The 22,271-nt window shown below is 40.6% G+C and overlaps 1 protein-coding gene across 6 annotated transcripts in view; it reads left to right on the top strand.

Moving 5' to 3' along the window:
- The window catches only part of LOC121673737, a 36,391-nt gene extending 14,963 nt beyond the window's left edge, over positions 1-21,428 (top strand). For 3 of the 6 annotated variants that reach the window (XM_042047374.1, XM_042047372.1, XM_042047375.1), the window contains exons 6-8: positions 2,776-2,882; positions 4,272-4,362; positions 5,410-5,620. In XM_042047374.1, the coding sequence (XP_041903308.1) occupies positions 2,776-2,882; positions 4,272-4,362; positions 5,410-5,526 (315 nt within the window). In that variant the 3' untranslated portion in view covers positions 5,527-5,620. Of the gene's footprint in view, positions 1-2,775; positions 2,883-4,271; positions 4,363-5,409; positions 5,621-6,108; positions 19,409-19,435 lie in introns of those variants that run through there. The other 3 variants (XR_006019294.1, XR_006019293.1, XM_042047373.1) reach the window with 3 other exon arrangements.
- The last annotated feature ends 843 nt before the right edge of the window (positions 21,429-22,271 follow it).

The following is a 22,271-nucleotide window of genomic DNA, read 5'->3' as shown; positions in this document are numbered from 1 at the left end:
AAAAAAAAATCCTTTCTGGACAATACCCATTATTTTGTTACCAGCAAAAATTGGTAAATAGAATATGCTGGGTAAAATACTGGCTTTAATTCTGTGTTGTATGCATGTGCTCTTAAATGAATCACAAACTGCTGAGTATAGTAATTTCTTTGGAATTAAGGTAACCCAATTTTAAACTAGAAAGAAATAATAAACATAAAATATTTAACACAGGGTAAGCAGTATCATTGGGTTGCTCAATTCAATCGCAGTTGCTGACAGTTTATCCATAACCTTTGGGTTTTGCATATGTTTTGTGTTCATAACACTTTATTGTGATGAAACTGAAAGTACAGTTAGGAACTCTGTCATGTTAATTCAGTGGAGCTGGAGATCTGTAAGCATGCTTTTCAGCCTTGTGTATTTTTTTATTATAAACTTTTATGGTTTTTCTTCACACCTTGTAATTCTGCTGAAGTATTAATTTTGGAGCATAAAGATAAGATAATAGGTTTTCAAAGCAGTGCCTGAGGACTTAGCTATTTGAGTCTCATTAAATGCTAATTTAGTCATGTGACTCCTGTTATCACACTGCTTTGAACATTTAAATCTTAGATTTTTATTTCACCCCCAAATGAATCCTCTCTAGAGGTACATATCAGCTTGAAAAATTGTGAGAATCCATTTGCTGGTCATAATTCATGACACAAGTTTGAAAAACTTTTAAGAGACTCTTCTTAAATAGAGATTGTTTTTCTCAAGATACTCTGAATTTTTATTAGAATACGTTCCTAAAGGATAGCAAAGTGAAATGATATTTTTAGTGGCTCTGAGTGATCCTTGTGTTTCTTTGATCAACACTTGGTTTGTTAAAGTACATAGAAGGTTGCTCAGCATCTTTTGCCATTTGAGGAAACAAATACTGGGAGGAAAGTAAACAGTTCAACAGATCTTAGGAAACTTGTGACCTCAATTCAGAAATTGCCTGTAATCATGAAAGGCTTGGTGTGTATTCCATTGGACAACAGGGCAGTTTTAAAATCAGTTGCTGCTTCCTCTGTTGTGCCAGCACACAGCCAAGCAGATCAGAGAACTGGTTGAGCTGAAACTGGACCCAGCAATATTGGAGTTTTGACTAGAGCAGTACCTGGGTCTGGCTCACTGTGCAACCATACATGCTTATGTGGTCCCTAATTCCCTAACAGGAATGAGGATGTATTTGGGGAGAATGAGGTGCTTAGGTCACTTTGGTCAGTATGCTCACCCACTCTGTAAATGCAGAGTAATTTTAGGTCAAGTCTTAAGTATCATTCAAGTCAAGGAAACATCAACTTACGGTCAAAGTTTGCCTATAGTTCAAGCATCTCTCTGAACTGTGGCCTAAAATATTAGGACTGCCATTAGTATCCTATCCTGTGCATGGGGTTATTCCTCCCCCAGTGCAGGACCCTGCACTTGCCTTTGCTGAATTTCAGAAGGTTCCTCTCTGCCCATCCCTCCAGCCTGTCCAGGTCCTTCTGAAGGGCTGCACAGTTCTCTGGGGTATTGGCCACACCTCCCAGCTTCCTGTCCTCAGTGAACTTGCTGAGGAGGCATCTCCCCTTCATCCAAGTCATTCATGGATAAGTTAAACAATACTGGACCCAGTACTGAGCCTCAGGGGACACCAGTAGTGACAGGCCTCCAACTAGACCCTGTGCCACTGGTTATGACCCTCTGGGATCTGCTGTTCAGCCAGTTCTCAATCCACCTCACTGTGCACTCATCCAGTCCTCACACCCTGAGTTTGCCTGTGAGGATGTTGTGAGAAACAGTGTCAGAGGCCTTGCTGAAATCAAAGTAGACAAAATCCACTGATCTGCCCTCATCCATCCAGGCAGTTGGTTCATCACAGAAGTCAGCCAGGTTGGTCAAACATGATTTACCTTTAGTGAATTCATGCTGACTAGCACTTACCCCTTCAAAAGATATTCCAATTTACATTTCTCATCAGATTTGGGATGCAGAATAATAGAATATCCTGAGTTGAAAAAGACCCATATAGATCATCAAGTCAGACTGATAGATTTTTCTGTCTTTAAGAGGAAATCAAACACATCAGAGTGTTAATGAGCATCCATATTCTCCCATCTCACTTGTTTTGAAAAATGACATGATGTGCTAATATCCTTTTTGGTAGGTGAAGTTAGATGAAATCAAAACAGCTCCTCCTGTGCTGACTGGAGAGGAAGTTGTTTAGTAAGATCCTCCAGTGCTGCTGAGCATCCTGCCTTTCCAGCATTCCCAGTCCCAATATGCATTGTGAGAATTCGGCTGTCAAATCTGGGTCCTTTATGTCTTTTCTAGCTATAATCCTTCAGTAACCCACTGACCCTGTGAGATACCTTTTAATATCCTCAAAATAGCTTCAACTAGCTTAACATCTTTCCTGAAATCACTGGACATTTGTTATAAAATATAGGTAAGTGGAATATAACAGCCATCACATACATCATCTCCTCTTTTATGGCACACAGTTCTAAACCAAAATTAAGATGTACTTTATTTTACTTAACATAATGGATTGAGTATTTTATTTAGAAGAGTTAAATCTGATTTTGGGGTTTTTGTTGTTTTTGAAAGGTTATTATGGTTTTGTATGTCAGTTTTATCTCCTGGGGAGCCAGTGAAATACCTGGTTTTGTGGCTGGTTCAAAAGGGTGGTAGCAGGTGCTGTATTAGGCTGACAGGCTTCATGACTACTTGAAGGCTGTATTTGTCTCTTAACTTATGCCTTGGGAAATTTTTCTCCTTCAGGTGGTTCATGCAGACATCTGTACTCAGCCCTCACTTCTGCAGAAGGCTGATGTTGTTGTAATGAATAATGTCTTTGAATATTTTCTTGACAGACAGGAACAGGCCAGGTAAGCTCTGTGTCCAAACAAGTTATTTCTTTGGGAGTGTGTGTGTAACCTTGTGAATTATGGAAAACCTTAAGGTTGTGCTTTTTGAAGGCACATACATAATTTATATAAGGAAATTGTTTCAGACTGCCTACTTTTAGTTGTTATACTTAACTGCTAAGGTGTTCTGGCAGTTGCTTATTGTTAAACCCACTAAACCCTGCTGCTTTGTTTACCCAAACCTTGGCTTGAATCCTTGCACTGATATGTTAAAATAGTATCTTGCTGCTAAAGAATCTGAAATTTTTTTTTTGTATCAGCATAAAGCTCAATCTTCAGAAGTAAGATGGGTCACTGACTTGCAGATGTCAGAGCTGTAATATATGCAGACTACAAAGCATGGTTATTAATTATATTTCTAATAGATACTCATAAGGATGTGGTAGCAAACAAACATGTGGCTACGGTTCTCTTTCAGGTACAAGACACTCACAGATGAGCTTTTGCTAATCCAGCAGCATCCATTTAAAATGTAAATAACTTGATCATCTGAAGTTTAGAATGGGCAGTCAAAAAGAAGGAGTACCTGTGTCTCCACTTGGTCCCAGCCAAGTCTGACATTTTGTACCAATTTCAGCTAAGGCTTGCCCTGCTGCCCTGGATACCAGATGGTAATGCCAACCAGAGAGGCAAAGAGTGGATGGGTGAAGGATAGTGGGTGTTTCAAAATGCCAAGAGATATGTTTCCAGGCACATGACTAAGAATTCATTTGATTCTGTCTTAACTTGGGGATAGTGGTTTAGTGTTGCATTAGTAGCATGAAGACAAATGACATTTGAAGAATGCTGGAAATTAAATTCTTTTTAGTCTGAATTACCATAGTGTGAGAAATTATCTTACTTGCAAAATCAAAAAAAAAAGGAGTGCTAGGGGCTATATTTAAATACTCTGATTACTAATGTCTTAAGAGAAGTACTTTGTCACGACTGTACACGAGGTATGTATGTAAAGAGCAGCTTGTTGTGAAGCTTAATAAAAGACTGCACTTCAGGACTGGATTTTCTTCAAACCCAAAGATTTAAAGGGACTCAATGTCAGTGTTTAACCCTTGTTCAAAGTGAAAGTCTCCACAATACCAAATGATATGCATGTATGTATGGGAAATAAAAAGTTACAAAATCTAACATTTTAAGACCTTATATTCCCTGTGTTTTTAATACAAAGCTTGGTTTTATTCCTGCAAATACATTTGCTTAGATATTAGTAATGACTGATAAGCATGTATTGCAAATCTTTAAGCCTACTCTACCTCTGGCCAAAAAACTAAATAAAGTGTTAGATTCATTGTATATCAAATATGGGTGGTTTTTCCCCAAAAAACTGGTCATCTACCTTTAAATATGTTTCAGAGCTTGGGAATTTGTTGCCTGTAATGTAAGGAAAAGAGGGTCCCTGTTAGTGACAGTTCCAAGTCTTGAAGAATCACTTTCAAAGCTCCAGGTAAGTTCCCTCAGCCAGTTTTAGCTGACACACTTCGTTATTTTCTATCAAAGTGGCATCTCTGTAGCTGAAGTAAGCTGCTTGCCAGTATTGCTGTAGGGAAGGATATACAATTTTGTGCAGAGATTAAAAGGTGTAAGACTCTGGACTCTGTTTTGACCACCAACACATCTTCCTGTGCTTCGATTGTCCTCATGTGAAAATGAAAATCCCAGCCTGTATCAGTAGTCTGCATGAATCATTGTATTATCATGTGTATTAATATGCCAGTAGGAGCTTTTGGAAGTACAGATTAGTGAGAGATGTGGTCTCCCAGCTAGCCATGTGACTACCATCAGGCATCCTGAATCAGTTACATAGCTTTAAATGGCAGTTGGAAACAACAACAGTGCCGTCTTTCATTGGTAGATCATGTATGTGATACCTAGTCAAATTATGTGGTCTAGCTTTAGTTAGGAAACAAAACACTGATCAGATGTGACAAGGTTGTGTATAAAGTGACTTGCTCGCCACAGTAGTTAGTTAGTTTTAGAGAAATTGAATTACTTGTTGCCTGTATGCTGATGGGTGAAGTAGATCCTCAGACCCAAGAGCAGCAATGGTGTCATTTGAACTTTTATTGGAGCAGGCTGTAGTCACACAGCAGCTGACAAGCCCTTTGTAGCCTTAATACAATACTCCCTGGGTGTAAAACAAGAAAATACCTGCAATTCTTCCATGGTACTGTTAGCTGCTCCCTCAGCACATCTGTCAGAGTGTTGCTCTCTGATCAGGATGCTTGAGGCTTACACAAATGCATACAGAAAGGCAGTTGGAATATGCTAACAAAATATCTAGACTATTGACTGAGATAATTTTTAAAGTTATCTTTGTTATCTCCTATTTGAATTAAAATGGCTTTTCCAGAAATTAATTTATCATTGCCATATAATTTGGAATGACTAATCTCTCATATTATGTCTTGCCTTCTTAATGTTGTATTGACCTTGAAACTCCTGCTGTTTTTAAACATGGTGTTGATTTAAAGCTCTGCTTTCATTGTTTCAGACAGATGTACAGCTCAGTCAATGGGTCGAAGAGGTGCAGCTGAACTATGATGTGTATATGGAAAAGGATGTTGACAGAGAAGCACTTGAACAGATACATTTATACAAGATTCTCTAGTACCTGGAAAAATTTACTAGTATCCTTATCATATGTATTTTGGGCCTAAAATGAATTTGGATTGATTTGTATGAATAAATCAGGTCAAAATTCATATTGTGATTAATTTGACTCGTGTAGTTTTTAATTAAAAGGAGTCTTTTGAAACAGGTTTTCTTACAGAGGCATTTTGTCTCAACAGGGTATTTTGACTTTTAACTAGGAGATATCCTCATGGTTTATTTTTTTCAGAAATGTTAGAATGAATGTCTACATAGTAATACTAAAAGAATTTTCGGTCAGTAGCATTGTGTACTGCCAATGTTTGCTAAATATATCAAACCTAAGAATAGTGAATCCTTATTAATGTGAATGATAAGAATGCATTTAGCATAATGTTAAAAGATTAGTGCTGTTCCATTTTGCTCTAAACCATTTATTATTATCAGTAATAACATTTATTATTAACAGTATTATCTTTGGTGTTCCTCCTATGGAATTTGTAGGTTTTTTTCCCAGGGTCTGCTTGATAACCAGATTATCTACTGGCATATGTTATGAGAGAGGCAAGTTCATCCATTTAGTTAGTTGTCCTTAAAGTGGGTATTAATATAAAATACTGAAGGACACCAAGGAGCCATTGAGAATTAATACAGCAAGTCCGGGATGATGGAACTCTTTTCCACCTTCTGCTGCAGATGGTAGGAAGTGTAATAAGGGGTTAAGAAGCTGAAAATTCTGAACAGGTGTCACAGCTTAGCAGAGGCTTGGTGGTGGCGTAAAACATTGGAAATTTGTAACAGAGCCTCCTCAGAGAGAAAATATCCACATACGCCCACCACATTTATATTTAGATTTTACGTTCTAAGGATGTAAAGCTTTTAGTCAGCTGAAGTATGTTTCGGGTTTTAGCAAACATTAACAATCCCAAGTGCAAAAATATTAACTTCAGGAGTTTTGGACTAAGTGTGTTGTGAATTTAGAAGTGTTGTTAAAAAGTTTGCTGCACAATTTATGTCTAGTGTAAATGGGAAGTCATTAAATTGGATTTCAGTCTTCAAATGATGTACAGGTCAGTGACTTTGATAATACATGCTGTAAGCAAAAAGTATCAGTGACCTTTAGGCACTCACCAACACAGTAAATAATTGGGACTGTAGAAAGGATAGTGAGTTTTAAGAAGTCTTACTTTCATGGCCTGTTCGGAGTGGAAAAGGATGTTTTAACTTGAGTGATACTGAACCGCTGTTCAAATACTGTGTCGAATCTAATCTTCATGCATTTAAAAATGAACAAAGATAGAAAGCTTTTCTTAAAACATTTATTTTATTAAAGTACAATAACTGAACTGTTGGTTACTTTGTTGTCAGAGAAACAAGTGCCCCTAGAAAGGAACCCTGGGAGAGGCTAAGCAACAGGGTGGAGGGGTAATGCAAGGCCAATAGATCTAATAAGGAGAGAATAAAAATTGAGAAAAGAAATGCATGCGCAGTTCAGAATGAGGAAATGAGCACTGTAGTAATCAGTACAGTGGAAGCTGTGACTGAAGTGGAGTGTATAAATAGGCTGCTATAAAAGGAAGACTGAATGGGTCATAAAAAGTTACTTCATAACCCTACTACCATGTGAGAAGAAAACACCATGTTGGAATGTTTTTTACTTTTTCCAGAGGTCCTGCAAGATCTCCAGAATCAATTGTCAGGACTTAGGGCTCATGATACTGGGTATGATCTGTGCCCTGCACCTTGTTTTGGTAATATGGGAATTACAACTTTCATTGCAGTTGTTTCCCCTCTTCATGCTGAGTCTTCAAATACTTTTTTTGGGTGTTGATCTCAGATAAAAAAAAAATTCAGTAGACTGGAGCAGATCACCAGCATATTTAATGACATCTGTATCCTCTGACTCTGAAAATAGCATGCACGCATCTGGAGCTCATATGCAACAGAGAGTGCAAAAGGGAAGGTCCCCCTGTCTTTTTAGACATCAGGAGAAACTCAAGAGGTAAGTTTGAGCTGCTGAAATGTGTGTTTTCCTCTCTCGCCCTTAATGGGTCCTTGGTTAAAAACCTCACATTGACACGTTCACCGAGAAGAGGAGGTGGTAATTCAGTTTGGTTTGATTAAACTGATACTAAGAAATACAACCCCTCTGTCCTTTTAGAAGCCTCTTCCTAACTTGACTTCATAGGGCCAGAGATTATAGGGCCATTCTTAAGGATGTTATGACCTGCTGGACTCACCTACTGAAGAGGTAGAAACAACAAATGTATGAATGAAGGTAGTAATTGTCTCTGGCCCCTTTTAGTCCTGTTATACATTCCCACACACAGGAGTAGCAAAGGTAAAGTATGAAGCAGAACCTCGTGTAAAAGGGGGCAAATCAGTCCTCCCTGTGCATGCTCGGAAGGCGTCGGACATCAGCTGAAATCTCCAGAGAGTGTGTGTACTGCCTCAAGTCAGGTTTTGCTTGTTCAGCTTGAGGAAGCTGCCAGAGTATACTCACCATGTTGAGTCCTTGTTCTTGGTTCTGCTACTGCTGAATTGCATGGTATTTGGCCAGTGATTGAACTTTTCCGTGGTGTCTACCAAGTGAAAATGAGAACAACAAAATCAGAGCAAGGTTGTGAATTAACTGACTATCAATTGCTTTGAGATTGTCATATAAAAAACATTAAACAGTGAAACTCTTCTTTGTAAAGTGACCTAATTTAAAAGACCTGAAAGGCAAAAAAAATACCAGTACCTCTCTGAGACACTTTTCTGGCTCTTTCCTACACCTGACAGCATTGAAAAGGAAGCACAGATTAACCATAGTACAGTGCTGAAAATGCATAAATAATTATTTCCTAGTGCTCTCAGTTTTTACATTTCCCTTGCTGTTAGATGGCCACTGGTGTTGGGAGGAAGGGAGAGGGGAGAAACAAACTCCCACTGGCACCCAGATTTTCAGGTCTGCATGCAGGGCAGCCCTGTGACAGCAGCTGCAGATGTCACGGTGGCTGCCAGAAGCTGCCAGCCCTCGCTGCTCGCTGCCCCACACAGCTCTGGGGCTGCACGGCTGGTGTGTGCTGCGAGTGCCTGTGAAACACAGCTCCGTATGGCCTGACAGAGGTCCCAACCCCAGCTACAACAGCAGTACACTGTGGTCATGAACAACTCGTAAATCACAACATTTCACTATTGTATGCCTGAATTAGAAAAAATTAATGAGGGAGGTGCACATCTGCAGTGCTTGTAATCACCAGGAGTTCCTGTCACACATGGAAAGCAGCTCTGCTATTCCACAGTAAGTAGCATAACTTCCCATGCAGTACCCTGGTTTCTGCAGGAAGAGCTATCTGAAATTTAAACCCATCAAGAACTACTTTTGTAGTAGTAAAAGAAGAAGAAGAAAAAAAAGACTTTCTGGATCTTCTGTAAAAGCACAAAACTGTTAAGCTGTAAGAATGATAGATTCACTTTGCAGACAGGAAACATTGCAAATATTTTTGAGGATTCGTTTTCAAAAAGTTGCCAAATGCCTAATAAGGGCAGCCCGGCCCTCAAAGGTGTGTCATTTTCCCTGTGTCTTTTTTCACGGCAAGCAATACCGGAAGGGGCTAATGACCCATGCTTGGGAAAACCCAAATCCAGCTCCTTCATTCCTCAGCATCCGTATCCTACTCTTTTCCTAGGTTGCTTCTGTCTCTTGTCTCTTACCAGCTATATTTTCTCTCCCTGCTGCCAGTGCCAGGACCAGCCTGTGGTGCAGCAGGAGCTGTGCTTGAGTGTGGCAGCAGCCTGCATGTTCCCTCTGTTACTGGAAGACAATAATAGAAAATGTGACCGGTAACTTCAGCTGAGCAACTTCTAGGGTTCGCTGCAGGCAGAAACATTTTTAAGGGGCTGCTTTGTGCTCTCCAGGAATTCCTGGTGGGGACTCCAGTGAAAAGCTGCTCCATCTCATCTCTGAGGCCTCACAACAGACTCAGGCTCTGGCTGCCTGCTGCCCACCCTCGGTAAAGCAGGAGTTGACATGCACAATGCCAGTACTCTTTGCCAGCATTTTAACAAATGGCCTCTCATATGCCCTTGGGCTGTCACAAGCCCTCTGCAGTAGAGGGGGTTGTATTTGTAGAAATAAGTGGGAGAAGAAGGCAGTGCTGCTTATTTTCCAACAAATGCATGTTAAATGCTCCTTCTGGAAATGTCTATACTTTCACTCATTCATTATTTGAGACCAGATTAATGTGGCACAGTGTTTTGGGGAAGGAAGAGGGATGGAACATCGTGCTTAAGTACAAACGGTTTTTAAATTCCTGAAACTCAGTGCAGCTTGTATCTCTTAAAAAACTGCCATGTTTGTGTCGCCCTAGTGGTGAGTCTTTTCCAACAAGAGCAAGGTAGCAGTATGCTTGAAGGCTTAGAACAGATCACCTCCAGAGTCCCTTGTTGCTTGTAACATAGGAGTTCTCTGCGTGAGCACATGGTGAAGTCACTCCCCATCCAATGAAGAGATCTTAAAACCCCAAGCCCAGAAATTCACTATTCCCTGTAAGTCTTTTGTACTAAGCATTTACTTCCCCCCTTTTTTTCTGCTGCATGACTCGTGTGATGTCCCAGCTCCTCCTGCAGTTGTGATACTACTTTACCTGGACACCCTGTCTTGGGGATTTTTGCATTCATGCTTCTCTGGAGACTCCTTCCACTTGGTGGGACAGAAAGAGAGGAAAACAGTTTTTATTCTTCATCACAGGGTGCATCAGAGTCCTAGGTTCTTCCTGATCTGCCCCTTTCTCTGTGAAAATGAGTCTGAGGGCTTACTTTCCATCACCTGGCTCAAGCCCCACCAAACATGTATGGGGCAGGTTCTATGTCTTTGCTCTGCTGTGCTTCCCCAGGTTTGCCCAAGCAGGGAAGGCAGCCAGCCAAAACTGTCAGCCTGAGCTGGAAATAGCAAGGATGGGGAAAGCTGGCAAGCGATTTCATGCCAAAATTTGAAGCCCAATAATTTACCAGAGTTGGTAGTAGCCCAAACAGAGATCAGGCCCCGATTGTCTGCAGTATTGTGTGAGCGTATGTATTGTGTATGTGTGTGTATATATATCCACCCACAAAATGAGACTCTGGTTATCCTCGAGAGCTGGTTATGTACATGAATAAAGGTAGAAGAAAGGAAATAATATTTCCTATCTACCAGATGGGGCATTGAATTTTGTGTGGTTATTGTGATTGTGTAAATGAAGTAATTGCATGCACATGGTCTGTAGGGTTGCTGAGTGTATTTTTTGTGGTCAGTATTTTTAGGGACTTAAAATTGGGAGCATGAAAATACATAGCTGTTAAAATAAATAATCTCTATTTTAAAAATGGCATTAAAAAGATAAATAGTACACAATTTACTGGGGGAAGTAAAGGAGGGAGACAGAACATTACTGACGGCTTCCTGGCAAAACAATTTAAGACACTAGAATACAAGCACCAAGCTGACACACAGATAAACATTGTAAGGGCACTGGTGTAATGAAGAATTTGGGTGGAGCTGCCTGCTTCCAACTGCTTGAACAAAGAAACTAACAAAGGAAAAATTACTAATTTTAAAAGTAAGCTAAAGAGAAAGCTAACAAAACATTGGACTTAGCATTTTAAAATGAGACTAAGCATGATGTTGCAGAAGCACTTTCCAACTAACTAGGGTTGGATGCTGAGGAACAGTATTCTCTACTAGAGATCACAGATGCCTACATGTTTTCTTTCAGTCCTGTATAAGGTGTCCATGCTGAGGATGTAAGTAAACACACACATTTGCTTTGTAATTTTGAAAGCATTTTGAATAGTAAGTACATTTCAGTTAGGAGCTGTGGCAATTGGGGAAAACAATTATTTGAGCTTGTGAGCTCAAGTAATCTTGAACTACTGTGCTACATATTTTGCACTAGGGGTGTCATTCTCAAGAAGTCTACACAGGAACATCTCAGGCATTCCCACTGATCCTTTCCCACTTGTGTATATTAGAAAGACTGGACCAGTGACTGGTAGGTCATTGTCAGCACTCCATTCCTGCCAGGGCAATAACCCAAAAGGTCATCAGCAAAAAAATCCAAACCAGAGCCAGGCACTGAGGGGGTCACCAAGCATTCAAGGATTTTATAGTCAAAACTACCACATGTGTGAGTACAACAAGTGGTGTTGCAAAACTGTGAGCCTGTGTTTCTAATGCACTTACTGGAATTAGTAAGGACCACCGCTGTTTAGTCAAAATCTCTGTGTCATAGACTGACTCTACTTCAGTGTCATCAAGGTGTCAGCCAAAAATTCTGAAGTGGCAGTAAGATTTGCTATGGAAGAATCCAAAATGTGTACAGATTTTGGCCCCCTTTCGGGAAGGGGCTAATTGTGGAGTACAGTACATGTTGTTGGCCTTTTTTTATTTTTAATGACTCATATTTTGGACCTTATTCCTGTTTGTCTTTCAATGCCAAACAGAAACTACTATTTAGGTCAAACTGCTGTTGTGGTACTAATAGAAGCAGACATCAGTTTTGTCGATGGATTTCACAGCTATGCATTTTCCAGAGTGAAATTCCCTCTCTAGGCTACTTCTGACATTTAGCTGTGATGGTGTTAATACCAACTTCTAGTGCTGCCTCTGCCATTTTACTTGGACACGCTCAGCTGGGGAATAAAGCTGGGGAGCTACCTTTCAGCTTTTTTTTTTCATGGAGGCTCTGAGTACAGCATCTTCTCCCAGATCCAGCTTTCGGGCGACTTCATGCTGCTGCTGCATGGTCCCAGCTCTTTCAGCTCTTCCTATCCACTGGTGTGATCCTGCCTCTTGGCATGTCCCTGGCTGCTGCCAGCTTTGCTATGTTCTGCTTCTCTACAGGGCTTTTTTCTAACTCTGACTCCCCAGGCTCTTGCCTACTGCTTGCTGATGAGTGACAGCTTTGGAGAGAAGCCTCAGCTCATGCCCAGAGGTTTTTAGCCTGTGTTCTGGTCCATGCCTCGACTAAGATGCCTCTGCAATGAGGCTTGCTGCACTGCTGCCCTGGAACCAGTGCCTCAGGCATGCGTGGGAAAGGGAGACTTGCCAGCTTACGTACCAAAAGGCTGGCACCAGCAAATGAGGTTGCTGCAGGCCTCTCATCCCTTCCCATCAGGTAACAGAGTGAATTGAAGTGTCTCTGCAGTACAAAATTGACACAATTTAAGCATCTTCCCTTTACAAGAGCCACCAGGACCCATTAGATGGTCCTGAGCATTGGAACTGTTAGATAAAATTAAAGGGATATGGAGCTGGTTTGGTTGCTTGCTGGTGTAACTCCATGTGTGCAAGACTTCACTGAATTTCCTCCAGTTCTCATCATCTGAGTATTTGGCTCTCCACCTTCAACTCTGAGCACTGAGACTTCTGAAGATGGATCTTTAAGCCTGTTTATGCACAGATGGTCAGATCCTGAGCTACAGCCAAAGATATGGGCTGAGAGAGTACAAAAATGGATTTAGGTACCTTTGAATTTCTGCCTTATCTGTATTATTTTGCTTGCTCTGATTAAAATAAATAATACTTTAACTTGCAAGAATAGCCAAACATGAGCTGGTTAGCAATCCCAGGGTCTCTACTACCAGCTAATGTCTGGAAGGCTGAAAGTACGTCTTAAGGCTGCTATTTTCTTCCTTTCCGTCCTCAGATTTTTCTCCAGGTAAGAGGAACCCTAAAATTACTTGGTTTTTGTTCACTTTCTGAGAGGGCTTTGCTAACAGGAACAGCATGACTGAGCAAGCCTGATAATTAGGTTTGGTTTTACTTGCATAGATAACAAGATGGTTTCTGTGAAATTTCCTGATCTCTTTCAAACTGATCCTCTTTTACAGTACATGTATGATATAAAATCCACCACTGCATTAATTTTTTCTGCTCTTCTTGGTTTTGTCTCTTGTTTTTGTGTTTGGTTTTGTTCAGTGGGGTTTTCTTTCCTGGTCAACTGTTCCACCCAAACTTTCCACGCAGAACAGGTGATGCCACCCTGAAACTCTCATAACAGAAGGATGTTCTTACCACTTATTGCTTTGAGTTGCTTGTCATGCTCTGAATTAACAGAAGTTAGTTGCAGCACCCACATTTAATCGTAACTGTGCATATGGTTTACCTCTCACAGATAATAGGGATGAGTATTTAGTAGCTAGAAAGAGCTATTTCACTGAGACTTTGAAGCAGACCATTCAACCCAGAGCTAATGGCCTTTCAGTAATAAGGATTTACTTTATTTTACTGCCTTGTAGCTACAGTGTTATGGTACCCAGACTTGGGATTATTCCTTCGTCCTTTCTGCAAGTGGCTGCAAAGGGCATGGAGGGAGTGGAGAAGGCACAGCTGGTCAGCAACTAATTCTGTCCCCTCCCCATGCAGGTCTTAATAGTAATGAAGGACCTTGGCAGAGAGGAGAGCAGACAAACATCCAGTACATGTGCATGGCGTCCCTGCTCACAGCCTAAATTAACTGACAGATATCTAGGCTCCAAAACAAGTATTTCCAGCACATGGGAATGGGCTAACCTTACCTCTGGGATCACAGCACAGGAGAAACAGGGTGCAAACTTCTCAGCATCACCAGAGCAGCCTGGTGGCTGTTTGGTGGGAAAAGCAGTCATACACTGCTCGGTGCCCCAGAGAGGAGGTAAAGCCTGCAGACTCAATGATGACCTGAGCCTAGTGATAAGCCCTGTTCAGCACTGTGCCACAGCTGAGCCCTTTCCATCACTCACAGCCCTGAGCAGCCATCTGTCTGTTGCTGCAGCCACTGGGTTTGCGAAGTCAGTCAGGACTTCTCCCCATAGATTCCCACTTTGCTTCTAGCATGACCCAGACTGTTTTCTCTGCCCTGCCTTGTAGAACCATCCCAACTCCCCCCATCATGTTCCCTCCTTTACTCTTCCTACAATGTTTTTAGAAATTTACATGAGCTATCCAATTGCCTCACCCCTCGGTGAGGGAAGTTGGACTACAGAAGTCAATAGACTGGGATCTGTTTCTGCCCAAACTGGTTCACCTGGATGCTGGTTCCCAACCAGACTTTCTGTGAGGTGGGAAAGGGGCAAGGCAAGAAGGAAAAGTAGGAGAAATCAGGAGCAGCAAGGCTTGTTCTGAAAGAATTAGGGGAAAATTGCTCCAGGCAGGGAGTCTGTGTATCTATCCCTGGGAGCTGGGGTGATGTACAGCTGATGGACAGCCTTCCCTTTCTCCTCTGTGTGCTCCCCATTCCCAGGACAGTTTTAGGGCACTGGACATCCAGTGAAGAGGAAGAGGTAGATTAGGGGGAAGAGGGAGCAAGAAGCCAGCAGAGGACTGGCAGCACCTGATGAGTCTGCAGCATGGGATAGCAGTTAGTTCTCCTCCTTCCACGGGGAACAGCCCTCTGTCAAGTTCTGGTCTTCCCCTGCTATGCTCATTGGCCACAGAAGATCCTGAGCTGGAAGAGACCCGTAAGAACCATTGAGTGCACCTGTTACCTGTGTTTGCCACAGAAAGGCTTTCCAGTCTGGCTATCAAGAAGGCTCTTTCCATCTCCACTGCACTCAGACCCTGGTCTTTGAGGGAGCTCTCTCTGCGAAGCCTAGGCTCAGCCTAATACTTTTAACCACCCCTACCAGTGTTTTTTTCAGAAGCCATATTTATGACAATATATACATTAGATACAGATTGCTTAATTTGCATAGGTGCCAGACACAGAGATGCACAAAATTTGGCAGGTAAGCCCAGACACAAGGGGTGTGAGTGTTGCAAAAGGGAGGAGACAGGGCCCTTGTTTGTGTACTTGTGGGGATTGCTGCTGGCAGGGCCAAATGGGTTTAACTGGAACCCAAAAAGTTTCAGATCAAAGCTGTGAAAGGGCTTTAAAACACATTCTGCTCTCCTCCTGCACTGCACCAGCACTCTCTTATGCTTTGCTTTAAGCAAAACCTTTGACTGTGGTCAAATAATGATGCATGTGAAGAAGATGCCACATGAGGCAGCTGCAGCAGGTTTTGGCAAATCAGCCAAGTGTGAGACATCCTGGTGGAACCCTGTCAGGTATAACAGTGATGGTTACACACTGTCTACCTCCCATCTTCCCCACCTCACTGCCGGGGTCCTTGCACTAGCAGTGGCCAAAGCAGGGGCTTGCTGCCTCAGCCCGCACAGTCCACCAGCCAGACTTGGAGAAATTGCCCTTATCAGCATCTGCTTTTTTTTCCCCTGCTGCTGGGACTGCTGCTGGGACAGACGGCACTGGGAGAGGGCACAGCAGACATGGGGGAGGTAAAGCGTTACAGATTGTTGCTGTTCAGTTCATCAGAGCCTATCTGTCAGGGCCTTTAAAATGCATTCAGTCCCAGTACAAAACAAGAGGCTTTAGTTTGATGCTATTTAGTAGGATCTGCTAATAATGAACCAAAAACTTGGACAGGCACGTCTGCCAAATCTAGCTAAGCAGTTCAATGCATTAGCATAACCAACTTGCTACTCCTCCCTGCAGAGTCGAACAAGATGGGTAACACACCTCATCCCTTCCCGTTCACAGCCCAGGGTTTTGTCTCAAGCCATTAAAAATGGTGGCCTTGTGCAAAAACACCAAGCTGTAAATGAGGATATCCCTCACAAATGTTCAAATCCTGCTCTGCTACCTGGCAAAAGAGACTAACATTTTGTGACTATGATACCGCAAGAAGGGGAGATCCATTAGAGTTTTGCAGACCCTTTGCTCTTGAATGAGAGGATCTATGTAGAGTTTAAGATGTCTTAAATTGTACACATTTTAGCTGATTCGTCTTGAGTTTTCTAAGTGGAGACATGGCAGAAATTTGCTGAAAAGCTAATTGAAATTTTGCCTGTTGGCAAAAGGCCAACTATGAATAATTATAGCAAAGGCAACTGTTGACAAGTGAGGTTACCTAAACCCTCTTTGATTTCATCACTTGTTTTTGGTAAGCAGGAGGCACATCATCGGAAATTCTGCTGTCTGAGGATGACAGCAGATTGGGGATGTGGTTATCTGCCTTCACTTACTACATTCTGAACTCTCCCTCTCAGAGGCTGAGTGGGATGGCCAGAAAATAGGGAGGATGTGGTTTCTGAATTCTGAATCATGACAGTTTTCCCCCAATACTCTTACCTGTAGTAATTAAAAAATTCCAGTCTGGTAATTAGACTGTAGTTGGTCTCGGGCTCTATGGGCCTTGACACTAGCTTCTTAAATTTCAGGACTAACCAGACTAATGAAATTGAATTTTTTAATTAAAAGTTCTCCTAAACTGATACTCAATTGGAGGCCAAGCTGAGCAACTGCATTTTAGAAGTCATTCTGTTACTTCCACTTCTGTTTGCATTTCTTCCCAAGGAACTCTTAAGTCCCACACTAATCCTTTTTGTAAAACCTTGCAGTAGAGTCAGATCCAGGCTACACACTAGAAATAGGTAATATGAATGAAAATATTCCAGCAATTTTATGTTTGCTATTTCAACCTGTGTTTGAATAGATGACCTTCAGAGACCCCATCCAGCCCTATTTGTTCCACTCTTCATAATATCCATGGGAAAATGATGACTGAAAAGTGGTGGGTGCCTCTTGCTTCCAAAGATTTATTCCTAGCTGGTAAACAAGTTAACTACATGTGTAGGGAAAAAAAAAATCAACCAACCCCAACCAAATAACCAAAAAATAACCCCAAAAAAAGCTTAGGAGGCCTCCAGAACCTTAAATATGTACCTCAGAATTGCTGAACACTATTTCTCTATTTTAGACAGTAAAGATATGATTACTGTTTCTTCTCAGATCAGGCTAAAGCACTTGGAAGGGAAATCTGGTACTTTTGTCGGTTTTTACCCTAGTCCTGCCTGTCTAGGGAGTTGAGCTGGTACTTGGGTCACTTCTCTCCTGCATCTGGGTAACAGCAAGTGAACAAAGCCTCAAGTGATGAGCAGTGGTTCCTGCAGGACCCCAAGAGGTGGCTTTCAGAGATCTCTCAGCAGATGACAGATCCTGGTGACAGGATTATTTTGGTCCCTGATTAGGACAAAACAGGCATGCAGTGCATCCCACAAATATTCCCCATGAGAACTTGTGCTTACAGCCTGAAGTTCTGCTGCACTAACCACCAACTCCAGTAGTATGCACAGCACTAGATACTGGTGTAGTACCTGATCCTCTGTGTAGTTTAACACCAAACTCAAATTCATTCATACCTTCAAGCTTCACTTGATTTAGTGATGACCTCTTCTAGTGTTTTCTCAAGTTAGCGATTAGCTGACACATATAAATCTAATATTAACTGTGATATTAACCTTTTTCCTGGCTACTGTTCAGCTTATCTCTGAAATTCATTTTCAGGCTTTGGACCACTCTTACCCTGAAAGCTGAGCAACACTAAAATGCATCAATCTTACCGTCACAGTACATCTTAAACTGCCTATACCTCATGGAAAAATCTGACAGATGCCTTCCTTAGAAATGCTTTGGTTTAGGTATGTCATTCTATTTTGTTTCTTTAATACGTTTCCATGAAAACAGGGTCATGGTTTAGAATTTAGTCTTCTATGTATTCCTGACTTCAGTCATAACCTCTGTCCACATCAACATTAGCTAGGACATCATCTTTGCAGCATACACCAGATTTGAAAGAGATATTTTAATTTTTTTTTTCTGTAAAGATCTGAAACCTAAGCAGAAAAATAATCAAAGTTTTCTCATCCTTTTAAATTATTCTTAGTGTGAATTGATTTTGTGGTATTGATTCTAGGAATACTGTCTGTAAGCAGTTATATTTTGTGCAATATATTACATAGTAAAAACAATTCAGTGCATGTATTTATAAAAAATAGAATAATTCTTTTATACATATAACACATGCCCCTACATACACACACATAATCATAGAAATTCAGTCAATCAATGTAGCTCCTGGTTACATTAATGCATTTCTTTTTCTATTCTGTGTTCTCACTAGAAAAGATGATAATGGCCTTGCAGTTGTCTTTTTCAGTGTAGAACAGCGTATACATTTGAAACTCATTGGGAAAAAACACCTCATGAATTTCCATGCATAGCTGAAAAGCTGAGTAAGAAAACGGGCGAAAGATGCATTGTAGCAACCAACACACAGAATAAACCAGGCAGCACTTTATACATAAAGTTGCATATTCACTACAGGAAGGTGGATTTAAATTCAATGTCAGAATGCCATCACCTGCCCTAGCTGAAACGACACCTTATTTTGGTTTTAAGGTGGTTGCATTCGAGCTCTTGAAAAAAAGAATCCCAAAATAAGTAAACCTACTTTCCCTGGAAATTTGCTGATTCTTCCTTGCCTCAGAAGGATCCAGGAAATGGTAGACATATACATACTCCAAATTTAAGTCCAGAGCTTGATTAATAGGCTACCTGACCTTTCCCAGGGAGACACAGCAGCGAGGGCTGGAGAGGGCCGGTGCAGGGAAGAGGGGCTGCGCAGCTCCTCGGGGCTCTCCCTAGCTGGGACAAGAACTGCATTCATGCATAATAATTTCTGAACTGCATATTTTCCAGTCTTTTATGAGTTGTCTGCTACTGCTTAAAGGTTCACCTACATGCTGGTTTTGGGATTCATTTACCTGTAGATCAGTTCAGAAAGAGGTGGTTATATGGGTATAAGCTATAGTGCTAAAAGCATTGTTAGCCTAGTATAACTGTGTTCACCCCAGCAGGGTAGGAAGTAATTTTAATTATATTCTTAAGTTAAAACATTACAAAAATGTGTATAAATCATTCCTGGGAGCAAAGATAACAGATGAATGAGCTATATTGCAAAAGCTGGTTGAAATACTTTAGTGTTTATAGTGCTAATGTTGGTACTTTAGAATAATCTGCATTGTAACTTAAAAATAAATTCATTAATCTTTCAATTTATTTTAGTTGTGATTATTTTGTCCTCAGCTCCCTTGTCAATATGTGGCTGCTTAACAATAATTAAACTGCATCTTATGAAATGCATTTATGCAAGATGGTTTCTTCCCATGAAGAAGACAGCTTCCCATGGATTGCTTTAGTCCACTTGGAATTGCAGGTTGGGACTTATCTGCCTCACCAGGATAAGGAGAAAAATTTAAGTAATTTCACTTGAGGTCTTGGTTAGTATTTTTTACCACCATGAAACAATCTAAGAATTAAAGGATGACAGAAAACCCCCTCAAATCACATTTTCAAAAGCATTTTCCAAAAGTGACTATGTTAGTAGATTTTATTGTCACCAGAAAGCCTCTGGTAATCTTACAAAGCATCTGCAATGAATAATCTTCCCCTCCCCCATCTTCATTTGTTGCCAGAAACAGCTTATAAATGCTCAGTTGAAGACTGTGCCAAATTTTGCTTTTAGGCACACTTGTAAATAGAAAATATTTCCACTGATTTTGGTAGAATTATTCCAGATTTACGCAGATGCAAGTGAAAGCCAAATTTTGCCTGGGCCTTTCCTCATGGGTGCCACTTGGTGCCCTGATCAGCTCCAGAACTGCTGCCTCTGGTGTCAGTGGAAGGCAAGTGCTTGAGCTGAGTCTGCCCATAATTTGACAAATTATTATAAACAGATTTGAACAAATATTTCTTTACAAAACAAACTGGTCAGCAGGCTCCAGGCTTTTTTCTCCTGATGCATTTTACAGGAAATAATATTAAGTTAGCTATTATGAAACTACCCCCTCCTCACACACACATAATTGCTTCCAGCTTGCTGATTATTACCCTTTCCTTAACTGATAGAGTGAGAAGAGAAATAAAAATATCTCCATACAGTAGGCCAAATCCTCATCTGGTATAAATCGACATAGCTCCATCAAAGTCAATAAAATCATCTTGATTTACACCAGTCAAGGAGCTGATGCACTATGATTTTTTTACTTGCTTTTAAAAATAAAACCTTATGTGATTGTGTAACCAACATTGCAACAGAAACCGGCATTTTCTTTTGTGAAGTCAAACATGCCCTCCCTTTGACTTTCAAACATTTTCACTTAGATAGTCCTTCTATAGCTTTTTTTCCCTTCTGTCAGAATGCTCCTACCACCCTGGTGTCATGAGTGAGGTACAAACTGGACTGAAAGATGATCAAGCACAAAATAATAATTTCCTGGAGTAATGAGGACAAAGAATGAAATGCTACCACTACTCTTTCACCCAAAAGAGGAAAGAGGGCTAAGCAAAGTGCAAGATTAAAAAAAATTGTTTCTGACATTCTCTCTGATCACCATTCTCCAATTAGCAAACATATATCAAGAGCTCCAAGAAATTAGTCATTCCTACTCAGGAATGACAGTACTGTAAAGTACTATTGTAGATTAATTTTTTAAAATAATCTTTAAAATATTACAACAAGACTTGTCACAAGGTTTACCAGAGATGATGGAAACTATGTGCTCTCCCTGGACAAACAAATTTCTGAAGTCTTTTTTCAGTGTTCTCTGGGGGCTGTGAAACACATGGTGATTTTTTTGGGAATACTCTTTGTCTCTTGTACTTCTCAAAAGCACAGCAAGCTGTTCACAGCAAATCTTTTACATCCATTTCAGGGACTTCTAGGCATTTCAGTGTGGTACATTGTCAAATAAAGATCTGGTTTTTCCCAAAACCTTAATTTTTTTCACTGGTTGTTTTGATTGATGTGTATATTCAGAAATTAATGATAATTTCAATAGCATCTTGAAAAATTGGAATGATTTCATTGTTAATGCTGACATAGTTTTGTACTGGTTCAGCAAAGACTTTTAAGAAAATGTACATTTATTAATTCTTGGTGTTTAGCAGCCCCTCCTAACAGCATGCTGGTAGTTTTATTAAAGTTAATGGTGATATTTGCAGGATTGTAGCCTTTAATTTCCAATAGCTTTCTTGAATACTGTAAAAGATTGAAGTGTAATAAAAAATTGCATTAGCATGAATTTCCAAATGTTTTATTCAAAATTCAGTCAAGATTAAGCTTGCTTTAAGATACATATTCCATTGCTTTGAATAACATCTTGAAAAACATTCTATGATGTCTGGAATTCAGTTGCAAAGACTGAATTGGAATTCAGTCACACATTCTAGTCTCTGTTTTAATACATATTTTTTGATTCATAGGCCAGTCTGAAACACATTCAGAATTGACTGGAAAAGTTTTTATAGTAAGACTTGAAAATTTGAGTATCATATTTGGTCGTTATCACTACACTACTTATTTTGATTTGGAAAAGATTGCTTACCTCTATTATTACACTGTGAGCCCTTTGGCTTTGGGATGCTGCTTTCTCTGAAACCATCATTTTAGACTGCAGACTTTATTTTGTGATACAGCTTTTCCACCTGGTCAAATGAATGAATGACTGAGATGTTGACGCAGAAAAATTAAATTCAGGTCCTTTATTACCCCTCTGTTTCCATGGCAGGATATGACTTGAAAACATGATCCCTGGAGAAAACAGTGGTTTCCCAAGTACCCTATAAGCAAGTATTTATAGGCAGGCACTCTCCAGATCTGTGCAGAGGAAACTAAAATAAAACAGAAATTGACAAACACTTTCCATTCAGTTGGCATTGAAAGAGTGGCCCTGTCTCAGAAAGGCCCTTTCTCAAGAAAGGTGGTGGTAGATCTTGCCAGACAATTCTCAGTTGTCACATGTAGGGTAGGCCAGGCTTGCATAACATGGGCAAGGAGTGTCAAGTCCTGCTGGGGACAAACAAAAGTTTTTCAAGAAGTCAGGTCCTGTCCTCTGGTACTGATGGGGACAAACAAATTGCT

Source organism: Corvus kubaryi, unplaced genomic scaffold (assembly GCF_017639235.1).
Source record: "Corvus kubaryi isolate FWS band 111438036 unplaced genomic scaffold, C.kubaryi_AGA036_p1.0 66, whole genome shotgun sequence".
NCBI lineage: Eukaryota > Metazoa > Chordata > Aves > Passeriformes > Corvidae > Corvus > Corvus kubaryi.
Note: the sequence above shows the minus strand (reverse complement) of the source record. Positions and strands in the feature narration are given on the sequence as shown.